We start from the raw sequence: 27871 nt of genomic DNA, 5'->3' as shown, positions 1-27871 counted from the left end.
AGCGAAACTCGGCCACGGCTTGATGTCCGGAGAATATTCGAAGCCGGCCCCGGAGCGGGAGGGGGACACACCGGATCAGAAGGTAAGTCGCATGTTCTGTAATATGAGGGACTGCCCACTGCACATAGGCCATTTCCACACTGATAGCGGGCCGCGTTGGCGGTAAAGCGCCGGTAGTCTTATCGCTTTACCGTTATTTTAGCGTCGCTTTTCAGCCACAAGTAGGGAGCTTTTTACCTCCGCTAACGGCAAAAAAAAAAAAAGAGCCGCTGCTGAATCGCTTCGCAGGTGCTTCGGCAGCACTGGCCATTGATTTCAAGAGGAGGGGTGTAGGAGCCACGCCCTGTCCTCGTAGGAGCCGCCCCCGCCCCTTGTAGGCACCGCCTACCTTTACACGCACACAAACTTTAATGACATCCCAGGCTTAGTCTGTAGGGTTCAATATTGAGTTGCCCCCCCCCCCCCCTGCTGCTATGTGCATGTAAAGGCAGGCGTCCCAATACTTTTGGTGATATAGTGTATAGTAGGTGTGTGTGAATGTTATATTCATGTATGTATAAGGTTCGTGTGAAGTGAGGGGGGGGCGTTCATGCTGCCTCTCTGTACTTCCGTTCCCTGGTATGTGGGCCCCGGGGGGCGTCTCTGGTGGGCGCCGGGGGGCGTCTCTGGTGTATGTATATCCTGGTCTGTCTCTTCATCTCTCCGCCTACATCTCCGTCTTCCTCTGCAGGGCATACAGGACGGAATTGCACCGCGGATGTTCAAGTCACTTATCGGCAAAGGACACCCCGAATTCTCAACCAACCGTCAGCAGGATGCCCAGGAGTACTTCCTGCACTTTATCAACATGGTGGAGGTGAGCTGGGATGAGGTCATTCTCCATTGTTGGGATCTGGGATGAGGTCATACTCCATTGTAGGGATCTGGGATGAGGTCATACTCCATTGTAGGGATCTGGGATGAGGTCATTCTCCAATGTAGGGATCTGGGATGAGGTCATACTCCATTGTAGGGATCTGGGATGAGGTCATTCTCCATTGTTGGGATCTGGGATGAGGTCATACTCCATTGTAGGGATCTGGGATGAGGTCATACTCCATTGTAGGGATCTGGGATGAGGTCATACTCCATTGTAGGGATCTGGGATGAGGTCATTCTCCAATGTAGGGATCTGGGATGAGGTCATACTCCATTGTAGGGATCTGGGATGAGGTCATACTCCATTGTAGGGATCTGGGATGAGGTCATACTCCATTGTTGGGATCTGGGATGAGGTCATACTCCATTGTAGGGATCTGGGATGAGGTCATACTCCATTGTAGAGGACATGACCCCCAATTTTGGTGAGACACAAACATCGAGGCTGAAGGAGAGCGGAATCACAGCCAGGTGGTAAAACGTGGTCCACCCGAGGCGGCCAAACCCTCCAATGTTTAGGAATCCCGTCACGTATAGTGGATTCTATTTCTCTTCCGTTCATGGACGGACACAGCAGCCTTTGACCTTAGGGTTATATCCGCTTCCTTCAGGAGAGTTGGGCAGAAACAAAGCACTTTAAGTGTTAACAACACTTTCCTCAGTGCAGCTCCTCCCAGGGGCGTGCCCCCCCCCCTGGGTATAACCCACACCCTGCTCTAGCAGCTTCCAGTTTTTTTTCTGCCCAACGACAGGAGAGGTCAGGCACTCTGGAGTCCTGGACTCTGGAGATTTTTTTCTTGTGATTTTTCTCGCTTTTTATTATTTTGTTCCTGCATTTTTGGATCCTGAGATTCTTCTATCAACAGCCGACTGGGTGACAGGCTGGGTCTTGACTCTTGTAGTCCTCCCATGTTCGGCCATCGAGCGTGTGCCGGCCCTCAGCTCAGCTTTGGGACGTCCACGACAGGCCCCGTTGCTCCAGGGGCGGCCGGGGAACTTTGGTTCTAGGGCACACATATGACCGGTCTCTATGGCTTTGTCACAGTGTGTCTGGCCGACAGCCATGCCGTTTGGCGGACGTTGGTTCTGTCTGGGATACCTCCAGCCGGTGGTCGCAGGACGGGTAAGTAGTGGCCCCTTGCTCAGGTAAGGTGGTATGGCTGGAATTTTCCCCTGGGAGGTGGACTGAGGGTCCGCCCTGCTTTCCTCTCTCCCTTATTTCCTCTCCCTCCTTTCCCATTTGAGTAGCGGCTGTGAGGGGGGGTTTTCAGGGGTCTCTTTATTACACCGGGGCCTGTGTGTTAGCGGGGGCTGAGTGTGTTCACTGCAGGGGGCTGTGTGTGTGTTCACTACAGGGCTTTTGTGTGCTGCGGTGTAATGCTGTGTCACTTTGGGCTTTTTAAATACGCAACAGCCGCCATTTTGCCGTAGTCACGCTCTATATGGCTCGGCGGCCATTTTCCTGTGGTCCTATGGCGTTTTTTGCATATACGGCGGCCATCTTGGATTTCGTTTGGCCTCGTGTGGCCGTTTTAGCACTCAGAAAGACCGCAAATCTCTCTGAGGGAGACAGACAGCAGCACAGCCGGCTTCTCAGCACGCTTCAGACTCCTCTCAGCTCGCGCTGCACCGGGCGGGGTGGTGAGTTCCCTGGGGGCCCCAATACTCTGTGTAACGGCCGGGAGGTGACCAGTGGGTGTCTGCTTTGCAGTGGGGTGACACAGCGCTGGGGCATTATGGAGCCTGAGCCAGGTACTACTTCCCCACACATGCCTGAGTTAACCCTTGATGCCCCTCCCAAATCTGTTGAGGCAATGTCGGCTGCCCTGGAGGCTTTTCTCACCAGGTTTGAAGCAGCTAGTGCCCGAATGGGGGGTAAAAAAGCGCCCCCTCCCTGAGCCTGATTCTGGGGATGCCTCTGACACAATGCCCGGCTATTGCCCCTGGTTCTGTAGTGTCAGATGATGCGGGCTTGACCCACGCAGACAGTGAGGATGACTCTGCTTCAGGATCAGTTGCTGATGAGGAATTTGTTGGTGCTCTTATTTCTGCGGTGCGTGAAACTCAAAAACTTGAGGTTTTGGCAGAGGCACCAGATGTGCCGGTCCCTTATTGGTTCCACAAACCGCCGCGCACTACAAATGTGTTTTCCTTATTTGGACAATTTATTGTACAAGGAATGGGATACACCGCAGAAGGTTTTTGCTGTCCCAAGTGCTTTGCGACCCGTTACCCCTTTGAGGAGGGCTTTGTAAAAAAGTGGGTCTCTCCTCCTTCTGTGGACCCTCCCGTGTCCAGTTTGAGCAAAGCGACCACGTTACCCATGGAAGGGGCTCCTGCCTTTAAGGACCCTGCTGATAGGAGAGTGGAGGCTGTGGCCCGCTACCTATTCACTGTAGTGGGTTCGGCGGTGAGGCCGGTTCTGGCCGGGACCCTGGTGTCACAGACTCTGACTGAAAGGGCGAAGCTCCTGCTGGAGGAGCTGGAGAAACAGGACGCTTCCGAGTCCTGTAGGGACCTGGCTGAACAATTGGTTCAGGGTTTAAAATTTGTCTGTGAGTCGACCATGGATACGATCCCCTTGCTTTCCAGGGCTTCCGTCTATGCGGTGGTTCTGCGCCGCCTTGTGTGGCTGAAATGCTGGTCGGCGGACCAATCCTCTAAGAAGGCTTTGGTAGATTTGCCCTTTAAGGGTGAGCGGCTTTTTGGGGCATCCCTGGATGACATCATTAAGGATGCCACGGGTGGTAAGAGCACGCTGCTTCCACAGTCTGGGAAGGGTAAAGGGTAGGGTAAGTTCCCATATGCACAGTTTTCACCAAGGTGCTCGCCCCGATACTAGCCCTGCTAAGGCAGCGAGGGATCGCTATCGTGGGGTATCTGGACGACCTTCTCCTGAGAGCTTCCTCAGGCTCATAGTTAGAGGAGGACGTGTCTTATCACGTGTCAGACTCTCCAAGAGTTCGGCTGGCTTCTGAATCTCCAGAAGTCAGTGTTGGTTCCGTCCCAGAGACTGGAATACCTGGGACTAGTCCTGGACTCCGCGGAGGCGAGAGTATTCCTCCCATCGGAGAAACTGAAGACCCTGCAATCTGCAGTGAGGCAGTTGTCGACCCAGAAGTGGTCATCTCTTCGCTTCTGCATGAGAGTTCTGGGTCTGATGGTGGCCTCCTTCGAGGCGGTTCCGTATGCCCAATTCCACACCAGGGAACTACAGAAAGAGATTCTGTTACGTTGGGACAAGCTCCCGTCTTCTCTGGATTACCAGATTCAGTTGAGTCATCTGGTCAAGTCTTCCCTGGTGTGGTGGCTGGCGTCTCCGGTGCTTCGGACCGGGAAGTCTTTTCCGCCGTGCCGCTGGACAGTGGTCACGACGGATGCCAGCCTCTCTGGCTGGGGGGGGCGTTTGGGGCACTCAGTCAGCCCAGGGGCGCTGGACTCAGGAAGAGTCCCGCCTGCCGATCAATATACTGGAGCTCCGAGCGATCAAGCTGGAGCTGCAGGGCCGACCGGTAAGGATCCAGTCCGACAACGCCACGGCCGTGGCGTACGTCAATCATCAGGAAAACACACGGAGCTCGGCTGCAGCGACAGGTCGCGCACATCCTTCGGTGGGCCGAAACGTCCGTTCCGGCTCTATCGGCCGTATACATTCCGGGAGTACAGAATTGGCAAGCCGACTACCTAAGTCACCCAACACTGGACCAAGGAGAATGGTCTCTCCACCCGGAGGTGTTTCTGAGTCTGTGCCAAAAATGGGGCACTCCAGACGTGGACCTTCTAGCGTCCCGCCTCAATTGAAGGGTGCGTGGCCAGTTCGAAGGACCCGTGGACGGACGCGTTGGTGGCACCTTTGGGTCACTATCGCCTAATTTACGCCTTCCCTCCTCCGAAGGGATTCCAACAATCCTGATCGCTCCTGGTACGCGGACCTGGTGCATCTGGTGGCAGACGCCCCCTGGCGTCTACCCCTGAGAGAAGATCTTCTGTCGCAGGGTCCGATCTTCCATCCTGCTTTACAGTTGCTGGCTTTAACGGCGTGGCTGTTGAGAACCAGGTGCTGAAGGACCGAGGCCTATCAGGCTCGGTGGTTTCTACCATGCTGCGTGCACGGAAGTCCACTTCAAGGAAGATTTACCATCGTACGTGGAAAGCATACATCTCTGTGTGAGGAGATGAAATGGCACCCCTGTACATACGTGGTGTACAGGATTCTGCTGTTCTTACAGCGGGGAGTGGATCAGGCTCTCGCCTTAAGTACGGTTAAGAGTCAGACTTCAGCTCTGGCTGTTTACTTTCAGTGTCCCTTGGCGTCACACTCCTTGGTGAGTACGTTTGTGCAGGGGGTCCGGCATGTGGCCCCTCCTGTGCGCCCTCCACTGCCCCCATGGGACTTGAATTTAGTCCTCTCGGTGCTTCAAGACACTCCCTTTGAGGACATTCGGAAGATCCCTTTGTTGACTCTGTCACAGAAGGTGGTTTTTCTGGTGGCAATTACATGGATCAGACGAGTATCTGAACTGGCGGCCTTGTCCTGCAAGGCTCCCTGCTTGGTCATCCATCAGGATAAGGTTGTTTCGGCTTTTCACAATGAGGACATTGTTCTTCCATCCTTATGTCCTCAGCCAAAGAACCCTAAGGAGGCCACTTTACATTCCCTGGACGTGGTTTGGGCCCTACGGGTGTACTTGTCTGCTACGGCTCCGTTCCGGAAGTCGGACTCACTGTTCATGTCGGTGACTGGTCCTAAAAAAGGTCTGGCGGTCTCGTTGGCCACCATTTCCAGATGGATCCGACAGGTTGTGCTTCAGGCCTATGCCCTGAAGGGGCGGGCGCCTCCCTTTCGGGTCACGGCGCTTTCGACCAGGGCGATCGGGGCCTCTTGGGCTTTCCGGCATCAAGCCTCTGTGTTACAGATATGTAAGGCAGCGACCTGGTCGTCAGTCCACACCTTCTCAAAGTTTTACAAGGTGGATGTGAGTGCATCTTCGGATGCCTCCTTCGGCCGCAGGGTGTTACAGGCGGCAGTTTATGGTTGGAGTTCCTCCGTTGAGCAACTCCGGTTTTGTTTGGGGTGAAGCTTGGTTTGCTGTGTTTTCCCACCCCTCGAAAAAAAATTGACACTGCTTGGGGACGTCCCTAAGGTCAATGCTGCTGTGTCCGTCCATGAACGGAAGAGAAAATAGGATTTTTGTACTCACCATAAAATCCATTTCTCTGAGTTCATGGGCGGACACAGCACCCTCCCCTCATTTGTTTGTACTGCTTGTTACAAACTGGAGATGCTGAGGCAGAGTGTAGGTTATACACGGGGGAGCCACGCCCCCTGGCAGTAGCTGTAATGAGGAAAGTGTTGTTAACACTTAAAGTGATGTTTTTCTGCCTAACTCTCCTGGAAGGAAGGTGCATAACCCTAAGGTCCAAGGCTGCTGTGTCCGTCCATGAACTCAGAGAAATGGATTTTATGGTAATTACAAAAATAAGGACATTTAAAACAAAATGGAAGGATGAGGTAAGTGAAGGAGGACTGCACTGAAGGAAAGGAAGATATTTAGGGAATTTTTTTATTTATTTTTTACCTTTTCAACCCCTTTAACGCATTCCCTCCATTTCCTCCATCCTCTCCATTCCCTCCATCCTCTCCATTCCCTTTGTCCTCTCCATTCCCTTTGTCCTCTCCATTCCCTCCATCCTCTCCATTCCCTCCATCCTCTCCATTCCCTCCTTCCTCTCCATTCCCTCCTTCCTCTCCATCCTCCTCGATCCCCTCCACTCCCTCCATCCTCTCCATTCCCTCCATTCCCCCCCATTCCCTCCATCCTCTCCTTCCCTCCACTCCCTCCATCCTCTCCATTCACTCCCTTCCCTCCATCCTCTCCATTCACTCCGTCCCCTCCATTCACTCCGTCCCCTCCATTCCCTTCGTCCCCTCCTTCCCCTCCGTCCTCTCCATTCCCACCATCCTCTCCATCCCCTCCATTCCCTCCATCCTCTCCATTCCCTTCATCCTCTCCATTCCCTCCATCCTCTCCATTCCCTTCATTTCCTCCATTTCCTCCTTCCTCTCCACTCCCTCCATTCCCTCCATCCTCTCCATTCCCACCATCCTCTCCATTCCCTCCATCCTCTCCACTCCCTCCATTCCCACCATCCTCTCCATTCCCTCCATCCTCTCCATTCCCACCATCCTCTCCATTCCCTCCTTCCTCTCCACTCCCTCCATCCTCTCCACTCCCTCCATTCCCACCATCCTCTCCATTCCCTCCATCCTCTCCATTCCCTCCATCCTCTCCACTCCCTCCATTCCCTCCATCCTCTCCATTCCCTCCATCCTCTCCATTCCCTTCATTTCCTCCATTCCCTCCTTCCTCTCCACTCCCTCCATTCCCACCATCCTCTCCATTCCCTTCATCCTCTCCGTTCCCTCCATCCTCTCCATTCCTTCCATTCCCTCCATCCTCTCCATTCCCTCCATCCTCTCCATTCCCTCCATCCTCTCCATTCCCTTCATTTCCTCCATTTCCTCCTTCCTCTCCACTCCCTCCATTCCCTCCATCCTCTCCATTCCCACCATCCTCTCCATTCCCTCCTTCCTCTCCACTCCCTCCATCCTCCCCATCCTCTCCATTCCCTCCATCCTCTCCATTCCCACCATCCTCTCCATTCCCTCCTTCCTCTCCACTCCCTCCATCCTCTCCACTCCCTCCATTCCCACCATCCTCTCCATTCCCTCCATCCTCTCCATTCCCTTCATTTCCTCCATTCCCTCCTTCCTCTCCACTCCCTCCATTCCCACCATCCTCTCCATTCCCTTCATCCTCTCCGTTCCCTCCATCCTCTCCATTCCTTCCATTCCCTCCATCCTCTCCATTCCCTTCATCCTCTCCATTCCCTTCATTTCCTCCATTCCCTCCTTCCTCTCCACTCCCTCCATCCTCTCCACTCCCTCCATTCCCTCCATCCTCTCCATTCCCTCCACTCCCCCCGTTCCCTTCATTAAGGTATAAAATGTTTTAAAGGTTGCTGTGCCCCCCCCCCCCCCCCCCCCCCCTTACCTTCCTAAATACTTACCCAAGTCCTCAATCCATCCAGTGCTGTGCACTGCTGTTCTCTTCCTTCCTCTTCACACAGTGACTCAGGTGGCAGAAGGAGCCATTGGTTGCTGTTGTTGTCAATCAAATGCAGTGAGGAGGAATTAGGGGGGGGGGTGACAAGGCCGGCCCCTGCTCTGTGCGTCTGTGGAACGCATCGCTCGGGTGGAAGAATGCACTGTGTGCCCCTATAGCAAGCGGCTTTGCTGGGGGGGGGGTTACAGGGAAAAGAGGAGGAGCCTAGATCTCTAGCAGGGGACCCCAGATAATGACAGGGGCCACTCTGTGCAAAACCATTACACTGAGAGGGTGAATATATTGTGTTTAAAATATTTAGTAACAATTTATTTGGCTGACGCCCTTGCCCCTCTGGTGTGCCGGCCCTTGCCCCTCTGGTGTGCCGGCCCTTTCCCTGTGCCCCTCTGTGCCGGCCCTTGCCCCTCTGGTGTGCCGGCCCTTGCCCCTCTGGTGTGCCGGCCCTTGCCCCGTGTCCCTCTGGTTTTCCCGGCCCTTGCCCCGTGCCCCTCTGGTGTGCCAGTTCTTGCCCCAGAGACAGACTTGTCTCCTTGCCAGCTGTGATGTTGGTGGGTGGGGGGGGGGGGGGGGGGGGGGGTTGTGCGCCAAGGGAGGTGCCCTGTCTGACATCACCGCTTGTGTTACAGAGCAGTGTGGGGGATGGGACAGAGGATCACATGTGAAATGGGGGGGGGGGGGGGGTGACCTCGGAATACAGACTGGATCAGTACCGGCCCATACTTCCCACATCCCAGCATTCCCTACCAGTCGGCCTTTGCCATGGTGTGCTGGGATTGGTAGTTCCTCAGTGCCCCCCCCCCCCTCCTAGGATGCAGCTTTCCATCCCAGCAATAAATACCCCCCACCCCTCCCCCATCTCTTTCTGATTGGTGAGATCCAAACCGTCTTCTCTTCCTGCAGAGAAACTGCCGCAGCTCCTCCAATCCCAACGAAGTTTTCCGGTTTCTGGTGGAGGAAAAGATCAAGTGTTTGGCGTCTCAGAAGGTGAAATACACGCAGAGGGTGGAGTATATCCTGCAGCTCCCGGTGCCCATGGAGGCCGCATTAAATAAAGGTGAGCCGAGGGATCGAATGTAATCCATTAGTAGGATCATCTATAGAATCTGGACCCGAGTATAATATGATCTAGAAATCTACAGATGTGTTTTCTGAGGATCTGATTGGCTCTCTTTCTGTCACACAGAGGAACTCTCAGCCTATGAACAGGCCAAGCTGCAGGCGGAGCAGGATCACCGCCCCCCTCCGGAGTTGGTACGCGCCCGCATCCCCTTCACCTGCTGCCTCGAGGCCTTTGCAGCCCCAGAACAGTTGGATGAGTTTTGGAGCGCCGCCCTGCAGGCCAAATCTTCAGCACTGAAGTGAGAGAACTCCTCTTCTTATGTGTGTGGAAGACGTTCCCCTTCATTTCCTTTCATCATCGAATTTTATGTCTCCTTTCAGGACGTCGCGATTCGCCTCCTTTCCCGATTATCTCGTTATTCAGATCAAGAAGTTCACATTTGGCCTGGACTGGGTCCCTAAGAAGTTGGGTAAGGATGGGGGCGGGGCGTCCCTAAGAAGTTGGGTTAGGATGGGGGGGCGGGGTGACCCTGAGAACTTGGGTGAGGATGGGGGCGGAGCGACCCTAAGAAGTTGGGTTAGGATGGGGGCGGGGCGACCCTAAGAAGTTGGGTTAGGATGGGGGCGGAGCGACCCTAAGAAGTTGGGTTAGGATGGGGGCGGAGCGACCCTAAGAACTTGGGTAAGGATGGGGGCAGGGTGACCCTAAGAACTTGGGTAAGGGTGAGGGTGGGGTGACCCTAAGAAGTTGGGTAAGGATGGGGGTGGGGTGACCCTAAGAACTTGGGTAAGGATGGGGGCGGGGTGACCCTAAGAACTTGGGTAAGGGTGAGGGTGGGGTGACCCTAAGAAGTTGGGTAAGGATGGGGGCGGGGTGACCCTGAGAACTTGGGTAAGGATGGGGGCGGGGTGACCCTGAGAACTTGGGTGAGGACGGGGGCGGGGTGACCCTAAGAACTTGGGTGAGGACGGGGGCGGGGTGACCCTAAGAACTTGGGTAAGGATGAGGGTGGGGTGACCCTAAGAAGTTGGGTGAGGATGAGGGTGGGGTGACCCTGAGAACTTGGGTAAGGATGGGGGCGGGGTGACCCTGAGAACTTGGGTGAGGACGGGGGCGGGGGTGACCCTAAGAACTTGGGTAAGGATGAGGGTGGGGTGACCCTAAGAAGTTGGGTGAGGATGAGGGTGGGGTGACCCTGAGAACTTGGGTAAGGATGGGGGCGGGGTGACCCTAAGAACTTGGGTAAGGATGGGGGCGGGGTGACCCTGAGAACTTGGGTGAGGGTGGGGGCGGGGTGACCCTAAGAACTTGGGTAAGGATGAGGGTGGGGTGACCCTAAGAACTTGGGTAAGGATGGGGGCGGGGTGACCCTGAGAACTTGGGTAAGGATGGGGGCGGGGCGACCCTAAGAACTTGGGTAAGGATGGGGGCGGGGCGACCCTAAGAACTTGGGTAAGGATGGGGGCGGGGCGACCCTAAGAACTTGGGTAAGGATGGGGGCGGGGTGACCCTAAGAACTTGGGTAAGGATGGGGGCGGGGTGACCCTGAGAACTTGGGTGGGGTGACCCTAAGAAGTTGGGTGAGAATGGGGGCAGGGTGACCCTAAGAACTTGGGTGAGGATGGGGGTGGGGTGACCCTGAGAACTTGGGTAAGGATGGGGGCGGGGTGACCCTAAGAACTTGGGTGAGGATGGGGGCGGGGTGACCATAAGAACTTGGGTAAGGATGGGGGTGGGGTGACCCTAAGAACTTGGGTAAGGATGGGGTTGGGGTGACCCTGAGAACTTGGGTGAGGATGGGGGCGGGGTGACCCTAAGAACTTGGGTGAGGATGGGGGCGGGGTGACCATAAGAACTTGGGTAAGGATGGGGGCGGGGTGACCCTAAGAACTTGGGTAAGGATGGGGGCGGGGTGACCATAAGAACTTGGGTAAGGATGGGGGCGGGGTGACCCTAAGAACTTGGGTAAGGATGGGGGCGGGGTGACCCTGAGAACTTGGGTAAGGATGGGGGCGGGGTGACCCTAAGAACTTGGGTAAGGATGGGGGCGGGGTGACCCTAAGAACTTGGGTGAGGATGAGGGTGGGGTGACCCTGAGAACTTGGGTGAGGATTGGGGGGTGGGGTGACCCTGAGAACTTGGGTGAGGATTGGGGGGGGGGGGTGACCCTAAGAACTTGGGTTAGGATGGGGGCGGAGCGACCCTAAGAAGTTGGGTTAGGATGGGGGCGGAGCGACCCTAAGAACTTGGGTAAGGATTGGGGGGTGGGGTGACCCTAAGAACTTGGGTAAGGATGGGGGCGGGGTGACCCTAAGAACTTGGGTGAGGATGGGGGTGGGGTGACCCTGAGAACTTGGGTAAGGATGGGGGCGGGGTGACCCTGAGAACTTGGGTAAGGATGGGGGCGGGGTGACCCTGAGAACTTGGGTAAGGATGGGGGCGGGGTGACCCTGAGAACTTGGGTGAGGATGGGGGCGGGGTCACCCTGAGAACTTGGGTGGGGTGAACCTAAGAAGTTGGGTAAGGATGAGGGTGGGGTGACCCTGAGAACTTGGGTAAGGATGGGGGGCGGGGTGACCCTAAGAACTTGGGTAAGGATGGGGGCGGGGTGACCCTAAGAACTTGGGTAAGGATGGGGGCGGGGTGACCCTAAGAACTTGGGTAAGGATGGGGGCGGGGTGACCCTGAGAACTTGGGTGGGGTGACCCTGAGAACTTGGGTAAGGATGAGGGTGGGGTGACCCTGAGAACTTGGGTAAGGATGGGGGCGGGGTGACCCTAAGAACTTGGGTAAGGATGGGGGCGGGGTGACCCTAAGAACTTGGGTGAGGATGAGGGTGGGGTGACCCTGAGAACTTGGGTGAGGATTGGGGGGTGGGGTGACCCTGAGAACTTGGGTGAGGATTGGGGGGTGGGGTGACCCTAAGAACTTGGGTAAGGATGGGGGCGGGGTGACCCTAAGAACTTGGGTGAGGATGGGGGTGGGGTGACCCTGAGAACTTGGGTAAGGATGGGGGCGGGGTGACCCTGAGAACTTGGGTAAGGATGGGGGCGGGGTGACCCTGAGAACTTGGGTGAGGATGGGGGCGGGGTCACCCTGAGAACTTGGGTGGGGTGAACCTAAGAAGTTGGGTAAGGATGAGGGTGGGGTGACCCTGAGAACTTGGGTGAGGATGGGGGCGGGGTGACCCTAAGAACTTGGGTGAGGATGGGGGCGGGGTGACCCTGAGAACTTGGGTAAGGATGGGGGCGGGGTGACCCTAAGAAGTTGGGTAAGGATGGGGGCGGGGTGACCCTAAGAACTTGGGTAAGGATGGGGGGGGGTGACCCTAAGAACTTGGGTAAGGATGGGGGCGGGGTGACCCTAAGAACTTGGGTAAGGAGGGGGGGGGGGTGACCCTAAGAACTTGGGTAAGGATGGGGGCGGGGTGACCCTAAGAACTTGGGTAAGGATGGGGGGGGGGGACCCTAAGAACTTGGGTGAGGATGAGGGTGGGGTGACCCTGAGAATTTGGGTGAGGATTGGGGGGTGGGGTGACCCTAAGAACTTGGGTAAGGATGGGGGCGGGGTGACCCTGAGAAGTTGGGTAAGGATGGGGGCGGGGTGACCCTGAGAACTTGGGTAAGGATGGGGGCGGGGTGACCCTGAGAACTTGGATGAGGGCGGGGTGACCCTAAGAACTTGGGTAAGGATGAGGGTGGGGTGACCCTGAGAACTTGGGTGAGGGTGGGGTGACCCTGAGAACTTGGGTGAGGATGGGGACGGGGTGACCCTGAAAACTTGGGTAAGGATGGGGGCGGGGTGACCCTGAGAACTTGGGTGAGGGTGGGGTGACCCTGAGAACTTGGGTAAGGATGAGGGTGGGGTGACCCTGAGAACTTGGGTGAGGATGGGGGCGGGGTGACCCTAAGAAGTTGGGTAAGGATGAGGGTGGGGTGACCCTGAGAACTTGGGTAAGGATGGGGGTGGGGTGACCCTGAGAACTTGGGTAAGGATGGGGGCGGGGTGACCCTGAGAACTTGGGTAAGGATGGGGTTGGGGTGACCCTGAGAACTTGGGTGAGGATGGGGGCGGGGTGACCCTAAGAACTTGGGTAAGGATGGGGGCGGGGTGACCCTAAGAACCTGGGTAAGGATGGGGGTGGGGTGACCCTAAGAACTTGGGTAAGGATGGGGGCGGGGTCACCCTGAGAACTTGGGTAAGGATGGGGGCGGGGTGACCCTAAGAAGTTGGGTAAGGATGAGGGTGGGGTGACCCTGAGAACTTGGGTAAGGATGGGGGCGGGGTGACCCTAAGAACTTGGGTAAGGATGGGGGCGGGGTGACCCTAAGAACTTGGGTAAGGATGGGGGCGGGGTGACCCTAAGAACTTGGGTAAGGATGGGGGCGGGGTGACCCTAAGAACTTGGGTAAGGATGGGGGGGGGTGACCCTAAGAACTTGGGTGAGGATGAGGGTGGGGTGACCCTGAGAATTTGGGTGAGGATTGGGGGGTGGGGTGACCCTAAGAACTTGGGTAAGGATGGGGGCGGGGTGACCCTGAGAAGTTGGGTAAGGATGGGGGCGGGGTGACCCTGAGAACTTGGGTAAGGATGGGGGCGGGGTGACCCTGAGAACTTGGATGAGGGTGGGGTGACCCTGAGAACTTGGGTGAGGGTGGGGTGACCCTGAGAACTTGGGTGAGGATGGGGACGGGGTGACCCTGAAAACTTGGGTAAGGATGGGGGCGGGGTGACCCTGAGAACTTGGGTGAGGGTGGGGTGACCCTGAGAACTTGGGTAAGGATGAGGGTGGGGTGACCCTGAGAACTTGGGTGAGGATGGGGGCGGGGTGACCCTAAGAAGTTGGGTAAGGATGGGGTTGGGGTGACCCTGAGAACTTGGGTGAGGATGGGGGCGGGGTGACCCTAAGAACTTGGGTAAGGATGGGGGCGGGGTGACCCTAAGAACCTGGGTAAGGATGGGGGTGGGGTGACCCTAAGAACTTGGGTAAGGATGGGGGCGGGGTCACCCTGAGAACTTGGGTAAGGATGGGGGCGGGGTGACCCTAAGAAGTTGGGTAAGGATGAGGGTGGGGTGACCCTGAGAACTTGGGTAAGGATGGGGGCGGGGTCACCCTGAGAACTTGGGTAAGGATGGGGGCGGGGTGACCCTGAGAACTTCGGTAAGGATGGGGGCGGGGTGACCCTGAGAACTTGGGTGAGGATGGGGGCGGGGTGACCCTGAGAACTTGGGTGAGGATGGGGGCGGGGTGACCCTGAGAACTTGGGTAAGGATGGGGGCGGGGTCACCCTGAGAACTTGGGTGGGGGCGGGGGCGGCAGCTTCCTTGTTTTCCTCCAGTCGCCCCGATACACCCGGATGTGGGCGGAACCTTGGAGGCTCGGGGGAGATTTACTGAAACCTTCTCTTCTCACTCCTCAGACGTTTCCATCGATGTCCCGGATGAGCTGGACCTGTCGCAGTTTCGCGGCGGGGGTTTGCAGGAGGGTGAGGAGGAACTTCCAGACGTTGCCCCCCCATTGGTGACCCCAGATGAGCCCAAAGGTAGCCTTGGTTTCTATGGCAACGATGATGACGACTCGTACTGCTCCCCTCACTTCTCCTCTCCGACATGTTAGTGTCTCCGCCTCTTGTGGATCATGTGACTGCTGTGTGAGGGGGCGGGGACTGCGTGTGAGCTTTCCAATCAGATCCTTGTCCGCCGAAACGCGTTAGCCACATTTTCTGTTCCAGCCGAGTAACCGGAATCCGTAACGGCTCACCAGACACAATCCCATAGGAATTAATAGAGGGGTGTCATTGGGGGGGGGGGCATTGCAGCTCACCCCCCAATATCTACACCCCCCCCCAATATCCATGTCACCAGTGAGATCTGCACCCCTCACCCCCCAGTATCCATGTCACTGGTGAGATCTGCACCCCTCACCCCCCAGTATCCATGTCACCGGTGAGATCTACACCCCTCACCCCCCAGTATCCATGTCACCAGTGAGATCTACACCCCTCACCCCCCAGTATCCATGTCACCGGTGAGATCTACACCCCTCACCCCCCAGTATCCATGTCACCAGTGAGATCTGCACCCCTCACCCCCCAGTATCCATGTCACCGGTGAGATCTACACCCCTCACCCCCCAGTATCCATGTCACCAGTGAGATCTGCACCCCTCACCCCCCAGTATCCATGTCACTGGTGAGATCTGCACCCCTCACCCCCCAGTATCCATGTCACCAGTGAGATCTACACCCCTCACCCCCCAGTATCCATGTCACCAGTGAGATCTGCACCCCTCCCCCCCCAGTATCCATGTCACTGGTGAGATCTGCACCCCTCACCCCCCAGTATCCATGTCACCAGTGAGATCTACACCCCTCACCCCCCAGTATCCATGTCACTGGTGAGATCTACACCCCTCACCCCCCAGTATCCATGTCACTGGTGAGATCTGCACCCCTCACCCCCCAGTATCCATGTCACTGGTGAGATCTACACCCCTCACCCCCCAGTATCCATGTCACCAGTGAGATCTACACCCCTCACCCCCCAGTATCCATGTCACCGGTGAGATCTACACCCCTCACCCCCCAGTATCCATGTCACCAGTGAGATCTGCACCCCTCACCCCTCACTGTGCAGTGTCTCTCCCGTAGGATTGCTCTCTCGCCCCATTATATAGTGTGCTGCTCCTGTGTGGGTGTGATTGTATTCTCATTGTGTGTGAGGGGGGTGTTCTGTACAGGACCCCCCTGTGTGGGTGTGATTGTATTCTCATTGTGTGTGAGGGGGGTGTTCTGTACAGGACCCCCCTGTGTGTGTCGGGGGAGGGGGTCTGCCTGTGGGCTCCCTGCTCCTTTTTCTCCTGGAATCTATAAATCTGTCCTTCCATCTCTCCCTGCATGCTGGGTATTCCTCTTCCTCTACACTCCCTTACCCCCAACTCTCCTTCCCATCACAGCTCCTATGTTGGATGAGTCGGTGGTCACACAGCTGGTAGAGATGGGATTCCCCGCTGAAGCGTGTCGCAAAGCCGTATATTACACGGGCAACAGCGGAGCCGAGGCGGCCATGACGTGGGTGATGTCACACATGGATGACCCAGGTAAAGGATAGTCCAGGGAAAAGAATGTACAGCACATTATGCAGTCACAGCAGAGCTCTGAGATGTCGGGTCTCTCACATCAGAGCTCTGAGATGTCGGGCCTCTCACATTGGAGCTCTGAGATGTCCGGTCTCTCACATCGGAGCTCTGAGATGTCAGGTCTACCACATCAGAGCTCTGAGATGTCGGGTCTCTCACATCGAAGCTCTGAGATGTCGGGCCTCTCACATCGGAGTCTGAGATGTCGGGTCTCTCACATCGGAGTCTGAGATGTCGGGTCTACCACATCAGAGCTCTGAGATGTCGGGTCTCTCACATGGGAGCTCTGAGATGTCGGGCCTCTCACATGGGAGCTCTGAGATGTCGGGTCTCTCACATGGGAGCTCTGAGATGTCGGGTCTCTCACATTGGAGCTCTGAGATGTCGGGCCTCTCACATGGGAGCTCTGAGATGTCGGGTCTCTCACATCGGAGCTCTGAGATGCCGGGTCTCTCACATCGGAGCTCTGAGATGTCGGATCTATCACATCGGAGCTCTGAGATGTCGGATCTATCACATCGGAGCTCTGAGATGTCGGGCCTCTCACATGGGAGCTCTGAGATGTCGGGCCTCTCACATGGGAGCTCTGAGATGTCGGGCCTCTCACATGGGAGCTCTGAGATGTCGGGCCTCTCACATGGGAGCTCTGAGATGTCGGGCCTCTCACATGGGAGCTCTGAGATGTCGGGCCTCTCACATGGGAGCTCTGAGATGTCGGGCCTCTCACATGGGAGCTCTGAGATGTCGGGCCTCTCACATGGGAGCTCTGAGATGTCGGGCCTCTCACATGGGAGCTCTGAGATGTCGGGCCTCTCACATGGGAGCTCTGAGATGTCGGGCCTCTCGCATGGGAGCTCTGAGATGTCGGGTCTCTCACATCGGAGCTCTGAGATGTCGGGTCTCTCACATGGGAGCTCTGAGATGTCGAGCCTCTCACATCGGAGCTCTGAGATGTCGGGTCTACCACATCAGAGCTCTGAGATGTCGGGCCTCTCACATGGGAGCTCTGAGATGTCGGGCCTCTCACATGGGAGCTCTGAGATGTCGGGCCTCTCACATGGGAGCTCTGAGATGTCGGGTCTCTCACATCGGAGCTCTGAGATGTCGGATCTCTCACATGGGAGCTCTGAGATGTCGGGTCTCTCACATGGGAGCTCTGAGATGTCGGGTCTCTCACATGGGAGCTCTGAGATGTCGGGCCTCTCACATGGGAGCTCTGAGATGTCGGGTCTCTCACATGGGAGCTCTGAGATGTCGGGTCTCTCACATGGGAGCTCTGAGATGTCGGGCCTCTCACAGCAGAGCTCTGAGATGTCGGGTCTACCACATCAGAGCTCTGAGATGTCGGGCCTCTCACATCGGAGCTCTGAGATGTCGGATCTATCACATTGGAGCTCTGAGATGTCGGGCCTCTCACATGGGAGCTCTGAGATGTCAGGCCTCTCACATCGGAGTCTGAGATGTCGGGTCTACCACATCAGAGCTCTGAGATGTCGGGTCTCTCACATGGGAGCTCTGAGATGTCGGGCCTCTCACATGGGAGCTCTGAGATGTCGGGCCTCTCACATGGGAGCTCTGAGATGTCGGGCCTCTCACATGGGAGCTCTGAGATGTCGGGCCTCTCACATGGGAGCTCTGAGATGTCGGGCCTCTCACATGGGAGCTCTGAGATGTCGGGTCTCTCACATGGGAGCTCTGAGATGTCGGGCCTCTCACATGGGAGCTCTGAGATGTCGGGCCTCTCACATGGGAGCTCTGAGATGTCGGGCCTCTCACATGGGAGCTCTGAGATGTCGGGCCTCTCACATGGGAGCTCTGAGATGTCGGGCCTCTCACATGGGAGCTCTGAGATGTCGGGCCTCTCACATGGGAGCTCTGAGATGTCGGGCCTCTCACATGGGAGCTCTGAGATGTCGGGCCTCTCACATGGGAGCTCTGAGATGTCGGGCCTCTCACATGGGAGCTCTGAGATGTCGGGCCTCTCACATGGGAGCTCTGAGATGTCGGGCCTCTCACATGGGAGCTCTGAGATGTCGGGCCTCTCACATGGGAGCTCTGAGATGTCGGGCCTCTCACATGGGAGCTCTGAGATGTCGGGCCTCTCACATGGGAGCTCTGAGATGTCGGGCCTCTCACATGGGAGCTCTGAGATGTCGAGCCTCTCACATGGGAGCTCTGAGATGTCGGGTCTACCACATCAGAGCTCTGAGATGTCGGGCCTCTCACATCAGAGCTCTGAGATGTCGTATCTATCACATGGGAGCTCTGAGATGTCGGGCCTCTCACATGGGAGCTCTGAGATGTCGGGCCTCTCACATGGGAGCTCTGAGATGTCGGGCCTCTCACATGGGAGCTCTGAGATGTCGGACCTCTCACATCGGAGCTCTGAGATGTCGGGCCTCTCACATGGGAGCTCTGAGATGTCGGGCCTCTCACATGGGAGCTCTGAGATGTCGGGCCTCTCACATGGGAGCTCTGAGATGTCGGGCCTCTCACATGGGAGCTCTGAGATGTCGGGCCTCTCACATGGGAGCTCTGGGATGTCGGGCCTCTCACATGGGAGCTCTGAGATGTCGGGCCTCTCACATGGGAGCTCTGAGATGTCGGGCCTCTCACATGGGAGCTCTGAGATGTCGGGCCTCTCACATGGGAGCTCTGGGATGTCGGGCCTCTCACATGGGAGCTCTGAGATGTCGGCCTCTCACATGGGAGCTCTGAGATGTCGGGCCTCTCACATCGGAGCTCTGAGATGTCGGGCCTCTCACATGGGAGCTCTGAGATGTCGGGCCTCTCACATGGGAGCTCTGAGATGTCGGGCCTCTCACATCAGAGCTCTGGGATGTCGGGCCTCTCACATCAGAGCTCTGAGATGTCGGGCCTCATGTCGTATCTATCACATGGGAGCTCTGAGATGTCGGGCCTCTCACATGGGAGCTCTGAGATGTCGGGCCTCTGACATGGGAGCTCTGAGATGTCGGGCCTCTCACATGGGAGCTCTGAGATGTCGGGCCTCTCACATGGGAGCTCTGAGATGTCGGGCCTCTCACATGGGAGCTCTGAGATGTCGGGCCTCTCACATCGGAGCTCTGAGATGTCGGGCCTCTCACATCAGAGCTCTGGGATGTCGGGCCTCTCACATGGGAGCTCTGAGATGTCGGGCCTCTCACATCGGAGCTCTGAGATGTCAGGCCTCTCACATCAGAGCTCTGAGATGTCGTATCTATCACATGGGAGCTCTGAGATGTCGGGCCTCTCACATGGGAGCTCTGAGATGTCGGGCCTCTGACATGGGAGCTCTGAGATGTCGGGCCTCTGACATGGGAGCTCTGAGATGTCGGGCCTCTGACATGGGAGCTCTGAGATGTCGGGCCTCTCACATGGGAGCTCTGAGATGTCGGGCCTCTCACATGGGAGCTCTGAGATGTCGGGCCTCTCACATGGGAGCTCTGAGATGTCGGGCCTCTCACATGGGAGCTCTGAGATGTCGGGCCTCTCACATGGGAGCTCTGAGATGTCGGGCCTCTCACATGGGAGCTCTGAGATGTCGGGCCTCTCACATGGGAGCTCTGAGATGTCGGGCCTCTCACATGGGAGCTCTGAGATGTCGGGCCTCTCACATGGGAGCTCTGAGATGTCGGGCCTCTCACATCGGAGCTCTGAGATGTCGGGCCTCTCACATCGGAGCTCTGAGATGTCGGGCCTCTCACATGGGAGCTCTGAGATGTCGGGCCTCTCACATGGGAGCTCTGAGATGTCGGGCCTCTCACATGGGAGCTCTGAGATGTCGGGCCTCTCACATGGGAGCTCTGAGATGTCGGGCCTCTCACATGGGAGCTCTGAGATGTCGGGCCTCTCACATCGGAGCTCTGAGATGTCGGGCCTCTCACATCGGAGCTCTGAGATGTCGGGCCTCTCACATGGGAGCTCTGAGATGTCGGGCCTCTCACATGGGAGCTCTGAGATGTCGGGCCTCTCACATCGGAGCTCTGAGATGTCGGGCCTCTCACATGGGAGCTCTGAGATGTCGGGCCTCTCACATGGAGCTCTGAGATGTCGGGCCTCTCACATGGGAGCTCTGAGATGTCGGGCCTCTCACATGGGAGCTCTGAGATGTCGGGCCTCTCACATGGGAGCTCTGAGATGTCGGGCCTCTCACATGGGAGCTCTGAGATGTCGGGCCTCTCACATGGGAGCTCTGAGATGTCGGGCCTCTCACATGGGAGCTCTGAGATGTCGGGCCTCTCACATGGGAGCTCTGAGATGTCGGGCCTCTCACATGGGAGCTCTGAGATGTCGGGCCTCTCACATGGGAGCTCTGAGATGTCGGGCCTCTCACATGGGAGCTCTGAGATGTCGGGCCTCTCACATGGGAGCTCTGAGATGTCGGGCCTCTCACATGGGAGCTCTGAGATGTCGGGCCTCTCACATGGGAGCTCTGAGATGTCGGGCCTCTCACATGGGAGCTCTGAGATGTCGGGCCTCTCACATGGGAGCTCTGAGATGTCGGGCCTCTCACATGGGAGCTCTGAGATGTCGGGCCTCTCACATGGGAGCTCTGAGATGTCGGGCCTCTCACATGGGAGCTCTGAGATGTCGGGCCTCTCACATGGGAGCTCTGAGATGTCGGGCCTCTCACATGGGAGCTCTGAGATGTCGGGCCTCTCACATGGGAGCTCTGAGATGTCGGGCCTCTCACATGGGAGCTCTGAGATGTCGGGCCTCTCACATGGGAGCTCTGAGATGTCGGGCCTCTCACATCGGAGCTCTGAGATGTCGGGCCTCTCACATGGGAGCTCTGAGATGTCGGGCCTCTCACATGGGAGCTCTGAGATGTCGGGCCTCTCACATCGGAGCTCTGAGATGTCGGGCCTCTCACATCGGAGCTCTGAGATGTCGGGCCTCTCACATGGGAGCTCTGAGATGTCGGGCCTCTCACATGGGAGCTCTGAGATGTCGGGCCTCTCACATGGGAGCTCTGAGATGTCGGGCCTCTCACATGGGAGCTCTGAGATGTCGGGCCTCTCACATCGGAGCTCTGAGATGTCGGGCCTCTCACATCAGAGCTCTGGGATGTCGGGCCTCTCACATGGGAGCTCTGGGATGTCGGGCCTCTCACATGGGAGCTCTGAGATGTCAGGCCTCTCACATCAGAGCTCTGAGATGTCGTATCTATCACATGGGAGCTCTGAGATGTCGGGCCTCTCACATGGGAGCTCTGAGATGTCGGGCCTCTGACATGGGAGCTCTGAGATGTCGGGCCTCTGACATGGGAGCTCTGAGATGTCGGGCCTCTCACATGGGAGCTCTGAGATGTCGGGCCTCTCACATGGGAGCTCTGAGATGTCGGGCCTCTCACATGGGAGCTCTGAGATGTCGGGCCTCTCACATGGGAGCTCTGAGATGTCGGGCCTCTCACATGGGAGCTCTGAGATGTCGGGCCTCTCACATGGGAGCTCTGAGATGTCGGGCCTCTCACATGGGAGCTCTGAGATGTCGGGCCTCTCACATGGGAGCTCTGAGATGTCGGGCCTCTCACATGGGAGCTCTGAGATGTCGGGCCTCTCACATGGGAGCTCTGAGATGTCGGGCCTCTCACATCGGAGCTCTGAGATGTCGGGCCTCTCACATGGGAGCTCTGAGATGTCGGGCCTCTCACATGGGAGCTCTGAGATGTCGGGCCTCTCACATGGGAGCTCTGAGATGTCGGGCCTCTCACATGGGAGCTCTGAGATGTCGGGCCTCTCACATCGGAGCTCTGAGATGTCGGGCCTCTCACATGGGAGCTCTGAGATGTCGGGCCTCTCACATGGGAGCTCTGAGATGTCGGGCCTCTCACATCGGAGCTCTGAGATGTCGGGCCTCTCACATGGGAGCTCTGAGATGTCGGGCCTCTCACATCGGAGCTCTGAGATGTCGGGCCTCTCACATCGGAGCTCTGAGATGTCGGGCCTCTCACATGGGAGCTCTGAGATGTCGGGCCTCTCACATGGGAGCTCTGAGATGTCGGGCCTCTCACATGGGAGCTCTGAGATGTCGGGCCTCTCACATGGGAGCTCTGAGATGTCGGGCCTCTCACATGGGAGCTCTGAGATGTCGGGCCTCTCACATGGGAGCTCTGAGATGTCGGGCCTCTCACATGGGAGCTCTGAGATGTCGGGCCTCTCACATCGGAGCTCTGAGATGTCAGGCCTCTCTCAGCAGTTGTATAAGCAGAGGCAGGGTGATGTGTAGAGTTCGCTCATCTAAATCTGCTTTATTCAAAATCTCCCTGCAGACTTTGCTCAGCCGCTGGTTTTATCGGGGGTCAGTGCGCCAACTTCAGTCCCCACAGGAGGAGACCCCCCCTCAGAGGAGCACATAGCCACCATCATATCCATGGGCTTCTCTCATGACCAAGCAGTGAGAGCCCTTCGATCCACGGTGAGTCTTCCATGATGGACAGTGTGCTGCTTACTATACCTGTTGTCACTTCTGTAGAACCTTCACAGCCAGACTGATCCATGATCCCGCCATGCTTTCCTTTCCTTCTCTCAATTCTGCCCTTCTTCATTATTCTCTTCTTCCCTTCCTCGCCTTTTTCCCTTCTTTCCTCATTATTTGCTGTATTTCTTCTCTTCTCTCCTTTGCAGACTCCCGTTCTTTAAAGTGTCTCTTCCTTCCTCCAAACCTCCCTCCCTTCCCTTCCTGGAAGCCTTCCTCCCTTCCTTCCTTCCTTCCTTCCTTCCTTCCTGCCTCCCTCCCTTCCCTTCCTTCCTCCCTTCCTTCAACCCTTCCTTCAACCATTCCTTCCTGCCTCCCTTACTTCAAGCCATTCTTCCTCCCTCCCTCCCTCCCTCCCTCCCTTCCTCCCTCCCTCCCTTCCTCCCTCCCTCCCTTCCTTCCTCCCTTCCTTCCTTCAACCCTTCCTCCCTCCCTTCCTTGCTCCCTTCCTTCCTCCCTTCCTTCCTTCAACCCTTCCTTCCTCCCTTCCTTCAACCCTTTCTCCCTTCCTTCCTTCCTTCCTTCCTTCAACCCTTTCTCCCTTCCTTTGTTCCTTCAACCCTTCCTTCCTTCCTTCGACCCATCCATCCTCCCTCCCTTGCTTCAACCCTCCCTCCCTCCCTCCCTTCCTTCCTTCCTTCCTTCCTTCCTTCCTTCCTTCCTTCCTTCCTTCAACCCTCCCTCCCTTCCTTCAACCCTCCCTCCCTTCCTTCAACCCTCCCTCCCTTCCTTCAACCCTCCCTCCCTTCCTTCCTGCCTCCTTCCTCCCTTATCTTCAAGCTTCCCTCCCTTCTTTAAAGCATTTTTCTTTGAGCCCCTCCCTTCTATCCTCCTTTTGTTTATCTGAGGAATAGTTCACCTTTGTGTACATTTATTCATTGATAAAATAAAAATTGAATCTTTTCTCTTGAAGCCTGCAGAGCATTGCAGCCATAGTCAGTGCATTACACAGCCTCCTTGCGTTCTTTATCCCCAGCCTCCGAAGCTCGGCCTCCTATAGACTCGCTTTGGTTCCTGCTCCATGTTCGGATCATGCGGCTGTGGGGGCTGGGCTCTAAAGTTGTTTTCTAAGAATAGAGACATTTTGAAAAAAGTGGAGGCACACGATGTGTTAAGTCCAATTAGGAGCATGTCACCTCCGGAATTTATCTCTTATAAGAGGTTTATTGCACTCCCGGACTCCGATGTGAGAGTAGTAAAGCACCTCCCCTCTGATGTCCGTTCAAAGAAGCCTTTGTATTTCGAGAATGGGTTCACATATTACAAAGGCTTCTGTGAATGGGCAGAAGGAGGGGTGGGCCGGCCTAGCAGTTCCAGTGACTCTGCTTGTGAAGGAACGGAGACCACAGTGATCAGCATCTTTGGAAATAATCTTCCTGGAGAACAATAAACCTGTCCGATGAGAATTATAGAAGTCTATGAAGGCGGCAGGCACCTCATCAGACTAAACTTGTGCTATACCTGCAGTTTTTACAAAGTAGCCGAATTTCTGGCATTCGGCTTTAACGGTGGGGGGTTGGGGAATACTACCACATTCCCCCCCCCCCCCTCGCCTCACCTCCATTGTCTTCTCTGTACAGAATAACAGCCTGGAGCGAGCCGTGGATTGGATCTTCTCTCACATTGATGATTTAGATGCCGAAGCTGCCATGGATCTGTCCGAGGGGCGATCTGCCGCCGAGTCGGTGTCGGAGAGCCTCCCCGCCGCTGGACCTCGTGTGAAAGATGGAAATGGCCGTAAGTGTTTCCTGCTTCGTCATCTGTCACTCACCTTGCTGCCCCTCCCTTCTTGCCTCGCTGCCCCCCCTTCCTTCTTGCCTCGCTGCCCCCCCCTTCCTTCTTGCCTCGCTGCCCCCCCTTCCTTCTTGCCTCGCTGCCCCCCCCCTCCTTCTTGCCTCGCTGCCCCCCCCTCCTTCTTGCCTCGCTGCCCCCCCCCCTCCTTCTTGCCTCGCTGCCCCCCTCCCTTCTTGCCTCGCTGCCCCCCCTCCCTTCTTGCCTCGCTGCCCCCCCTCCCTTCTTGCCTCGCTGCCCCCCCCTCCCTTCTTGCCTCGCTGCCCCCCCTCCCTTCTTGCCTCGCTGCCCCCCCCTCCCTTCTTGCCTTGCTGCCCCCCCTTCCTTCTCACCTTGCTGCCCCCCCCCCCTTCCTTCTTGCCTCGCTGCCCCCCCTTCCTTCTTGCCTTGCTGCCCCCCCTTCCTTCTTGCCTTGCTGCCCCCCCCTTCCTTCTTGCCTTGCTGCCCCCCTCTTCCTTCTTGCCTTGCTGCCCCCCCTTCCTTCTTGCCTTGCTGCCCCCCCCCCTTCCTTCTTGCCTTGCTGCCCCCCTCTTCCTTCTTGCCTTGCTGCCCCCCCTTCCTTCTTGCCTCGCTGCCCCCCCCTTCCTTCTTGCCTCGCTGCCCCCCCCCTTCCTTCTTGCCTCGCTGCCCCCCTCTTCCTTCTTGCCTTGCTGCCCCCCCCCCCTTGCTTCTTGCCTTGCTGCCCCCCCCTTCCTTCTTGCCTTGCTGCCCCCCCTTCCTTATTGCCTTGCTGCCCCCCCCCCTTCCTTCTTGCCTCGCTGCCCCCCCCCCCCCTTCCTTCTTGCCTTGCTGCCCCCCCTCTTCCTTCTTGCCTTGCTGCCCCCCCCCTTCCTTCTTGCCTTGCTGCCCCCCCCCTTCCTTCTTGCCTTGCTGCCCCCCCCCCTTCCTTCTTGCCTTGCTGCCCCCCCCTTCCTTCTTGCCTTGCTGCCCCCCTCTTTCCTTCTTGCCTCGCTGCCCCCCCTCTTTCCTTCTTGCCTCGCTGCCCCCCTCTTTCCTTCTTGCCTCGCTGCCCCCCTCTTTCCTTCTTGCCTCGCTGCCCCCCCCCCCCTTCCTTCTTGCCTCGCTGCCCCCCCCCCCTTCCTTCTTGCCTCGCTGCCCCCCCTCTTCCTTCTTGCCTTGCTGCCCCCCCTCTTCCTTCTTGCCTTGCTGCCCCCCCCTTCCTTCTTGCCTTGCTGCCCCCCCCCTTCCTTCTTGCCTTGCTGCCCCCCCCCCCCTCCTTCTTGCCTTGCTGCCCCCCCTTCCTTCTTGCCTCGCTGCCCCCCTCTTTCCTTCTTGCCTCGCTGCCCCCCTCTTTCCTTCTTGCCTCGCTGCCCCCCCTTCCTTCCTTCTTGTGGTAATTCAGGTAGGTTAGGGTACTAAATACTGCATCTCATCTCCCACAATGCTCTCTGGCTATGATGTGTATCCGACCTCAGGGATTGGATGGAAGAAAAGTGATGAATTTATTAACATTTTGTTTTCTCTTTTATTTCCCGGCAGGATATGAATTATTCGCCTTCATCAGTCACATGGGAACGTCCACCATGTGCGGCCACTATGTGTGTCACATAAAGAAGGAGGGAAGGTGAGGCTCCCGACGTTCTCTGATTGGTGGATTTTATTTCTGTGGGTTTTATGTTCATGTGTAGACCCCTCCCCCTCCCCTCCCCCTCCCCTCCCCCATATACAGCACATCTCTGCAATACGTCCACTATGTGTGTCACATAAAGAAGGAGGGAAGGTGAGGCTCCCGACGTTCTCTGATTGGTGGATTTTATTTCTGTGGGTTTTATGTTCATGTGTAGACCCCTCCCCCTCCCCTCCCCCTCCCCTCCCCCATATACAGCACATCTCTGCAATACGTCCACTATGTGTGTCACATAAAGAAGGAGGGAAGGTGAGGCACCCCGACGTTCTCTGATTGGTGGATTTTATTTCTATGGGTTTTATATTCATGTGTAGATCCGGGGGGTGAGATTTGGGGGGTCAGATCTGGGGGTTGGATCCGGGGGGTCTGATTTGGGGGTGGGATTTGGGGGTTGGATCCGGGGGGTGGGATTTGGGGGTCGGATACAGGGTCTGATTTGGGTGTTGGATCCGGGGGGTCGGATTTGGGTGTCGGATCCGGGGGTCGGATCCGGGGGGTGGGATCTGGGGTCTGTGATTTGGGGCTCGGATCCGGGTGTCGGGTTTGGGGGTGGAATCCGGGTGTCGGATTTGGGGTCTGATCCGGGAGTCGGATCCGCTCGGCTTGCACTCGTTCTCCTCTCGCTGCCTCGCCATGTTTGTTGTTCTGTACGTCTGACTGTCCTCCTGTCTTCCTCAGGTGGGTGATCTACAATGACCAGAAGGTCTGTGATTTGGGGGTGGGATTTGGGGTGGGGTTTGGGGTTGGGTCCAGGGGGGTGGGGTTTGGGGTTGGATCCGGGGGGTGGGGTTTGGGGGTTGGATCCACTCACCTGGGACTCGTTCTCCTCTCGCTGACTCGCCATGTTTGTTGTTCTGTCTGTCTGACTGTCCTCCTGTCTTCCTCAGGTGGGTGATCTACAATGACCAGAAGGTCTGTGATTTGGGGGTGGAATCCGGGGGGTGGGATTTGGGGTGGGGTGGAATTCGGGGGGTGGGGTTTGATCCAGGGGGGTGGGGTTTGGGGGTCGGATCCGCTCGGCTTGCACTCGTTCTCCTCTCGCTGCCTCGCAATGTTTGTTGTTCTGTCCGTCTGACTGTCCTCCTGTCTTCCTCAGGTGGGTGATCTACAATGACCAGAAGGTCTGTGATTTGGGGTTGGATCCAGGGGGGTGGGTGTTTGTGGTTGGATCCGGGGGGTGGGATTTGGGGGTCGGATCCGCTCGGCTTGCACTCGTTCTCCTCTCGCTGACTCGCCATGTTGGTTGTTCTGTCCGTCTGACTGTCCTCCTGTCTTCCTCAGGTGGGTGATCTACAATGACCAGAAGGTCTGTGCGTCTGAGAAGCCCCCCAAAGACCTCGGCTACATTTTCTTCTACCAGCGTGTTCACAGTTAATCCCCTCCCCCTGCCATATATGTATTTATGCCCCTGGATCTCCCTCCTGGAGGGGGGGGATGGGATGGAGGGTGGAGGTGGCGCTCTATTCATGTGAACGAGACCTTCTTCTTTTGGTATCTCCAGACCCTCCGGTCCCATCACTGCGCTTCTTCCCGGAACCCACCGCAGTGAACGGCTCCCACTGGAAGGCGGGGGAGGGGTTACTGGACTGGAAATGCGCTAGGGGCGGGACTCTGCGTGATCTGATTGGATATAGAAGACGCTTGGATGTAGTAAGCTGGTTTATGTATTCCCACATCTGACCCGTGTGAATAAAGTTTCTTTTCCCCCATTATACTCTGATTGCTTTGAT

At 57.0% G+C, this 27871-nt stretch overlaps 1 protein-coding gene across 2 annotated transcripts; it reads left to right on the top strand.

The window, feature by feature from the left end:
• USP5 (ubiquitin specific peptidase 5) lies at positions 1-27853 on the top strand (the record flags this gene model as incomplete). Of its 2 annotated transcripts, none has more annotated exon segments than XM_040361170.1 (11): positions 1-82; positions 731-856; positions 8946-9099; positions 9229-9403; positions 9486-9574; positions 14526-14648; positions 16061-16204; positions 22518-22663; positions 24304-24460; positions 25994-26078; positions 27423-27853. In XM_040361170.1, coding segments are annotated over 11 exon segments (1375 nt in total), but the record flags the coding sequence as incomplete, so codon positions are not given.
• Between the last annotated feature and the right edge of the window lie 18 nt (positions 27854-27871).

The sequence above is a fragment of the Rana temporaria genome, chromosome 8 (genome assembly GCF_905171775.1).
Source record: "Rana temporaria chromosome 8, aRanTem1.1, whole genome shotgun sequence".
Taxonomy (NCBI): domain Eukaryota; kingdom Metazoa; phylum Chordata; class Amphibia; order Anura; family Ranidae; genus Rana; species Rana temporaria.
The sequence above is the reverse complement of the archived record's forward strand: the minus strand, read 5'-3'. Positions and strand labels throughout refer to the sequence as shown.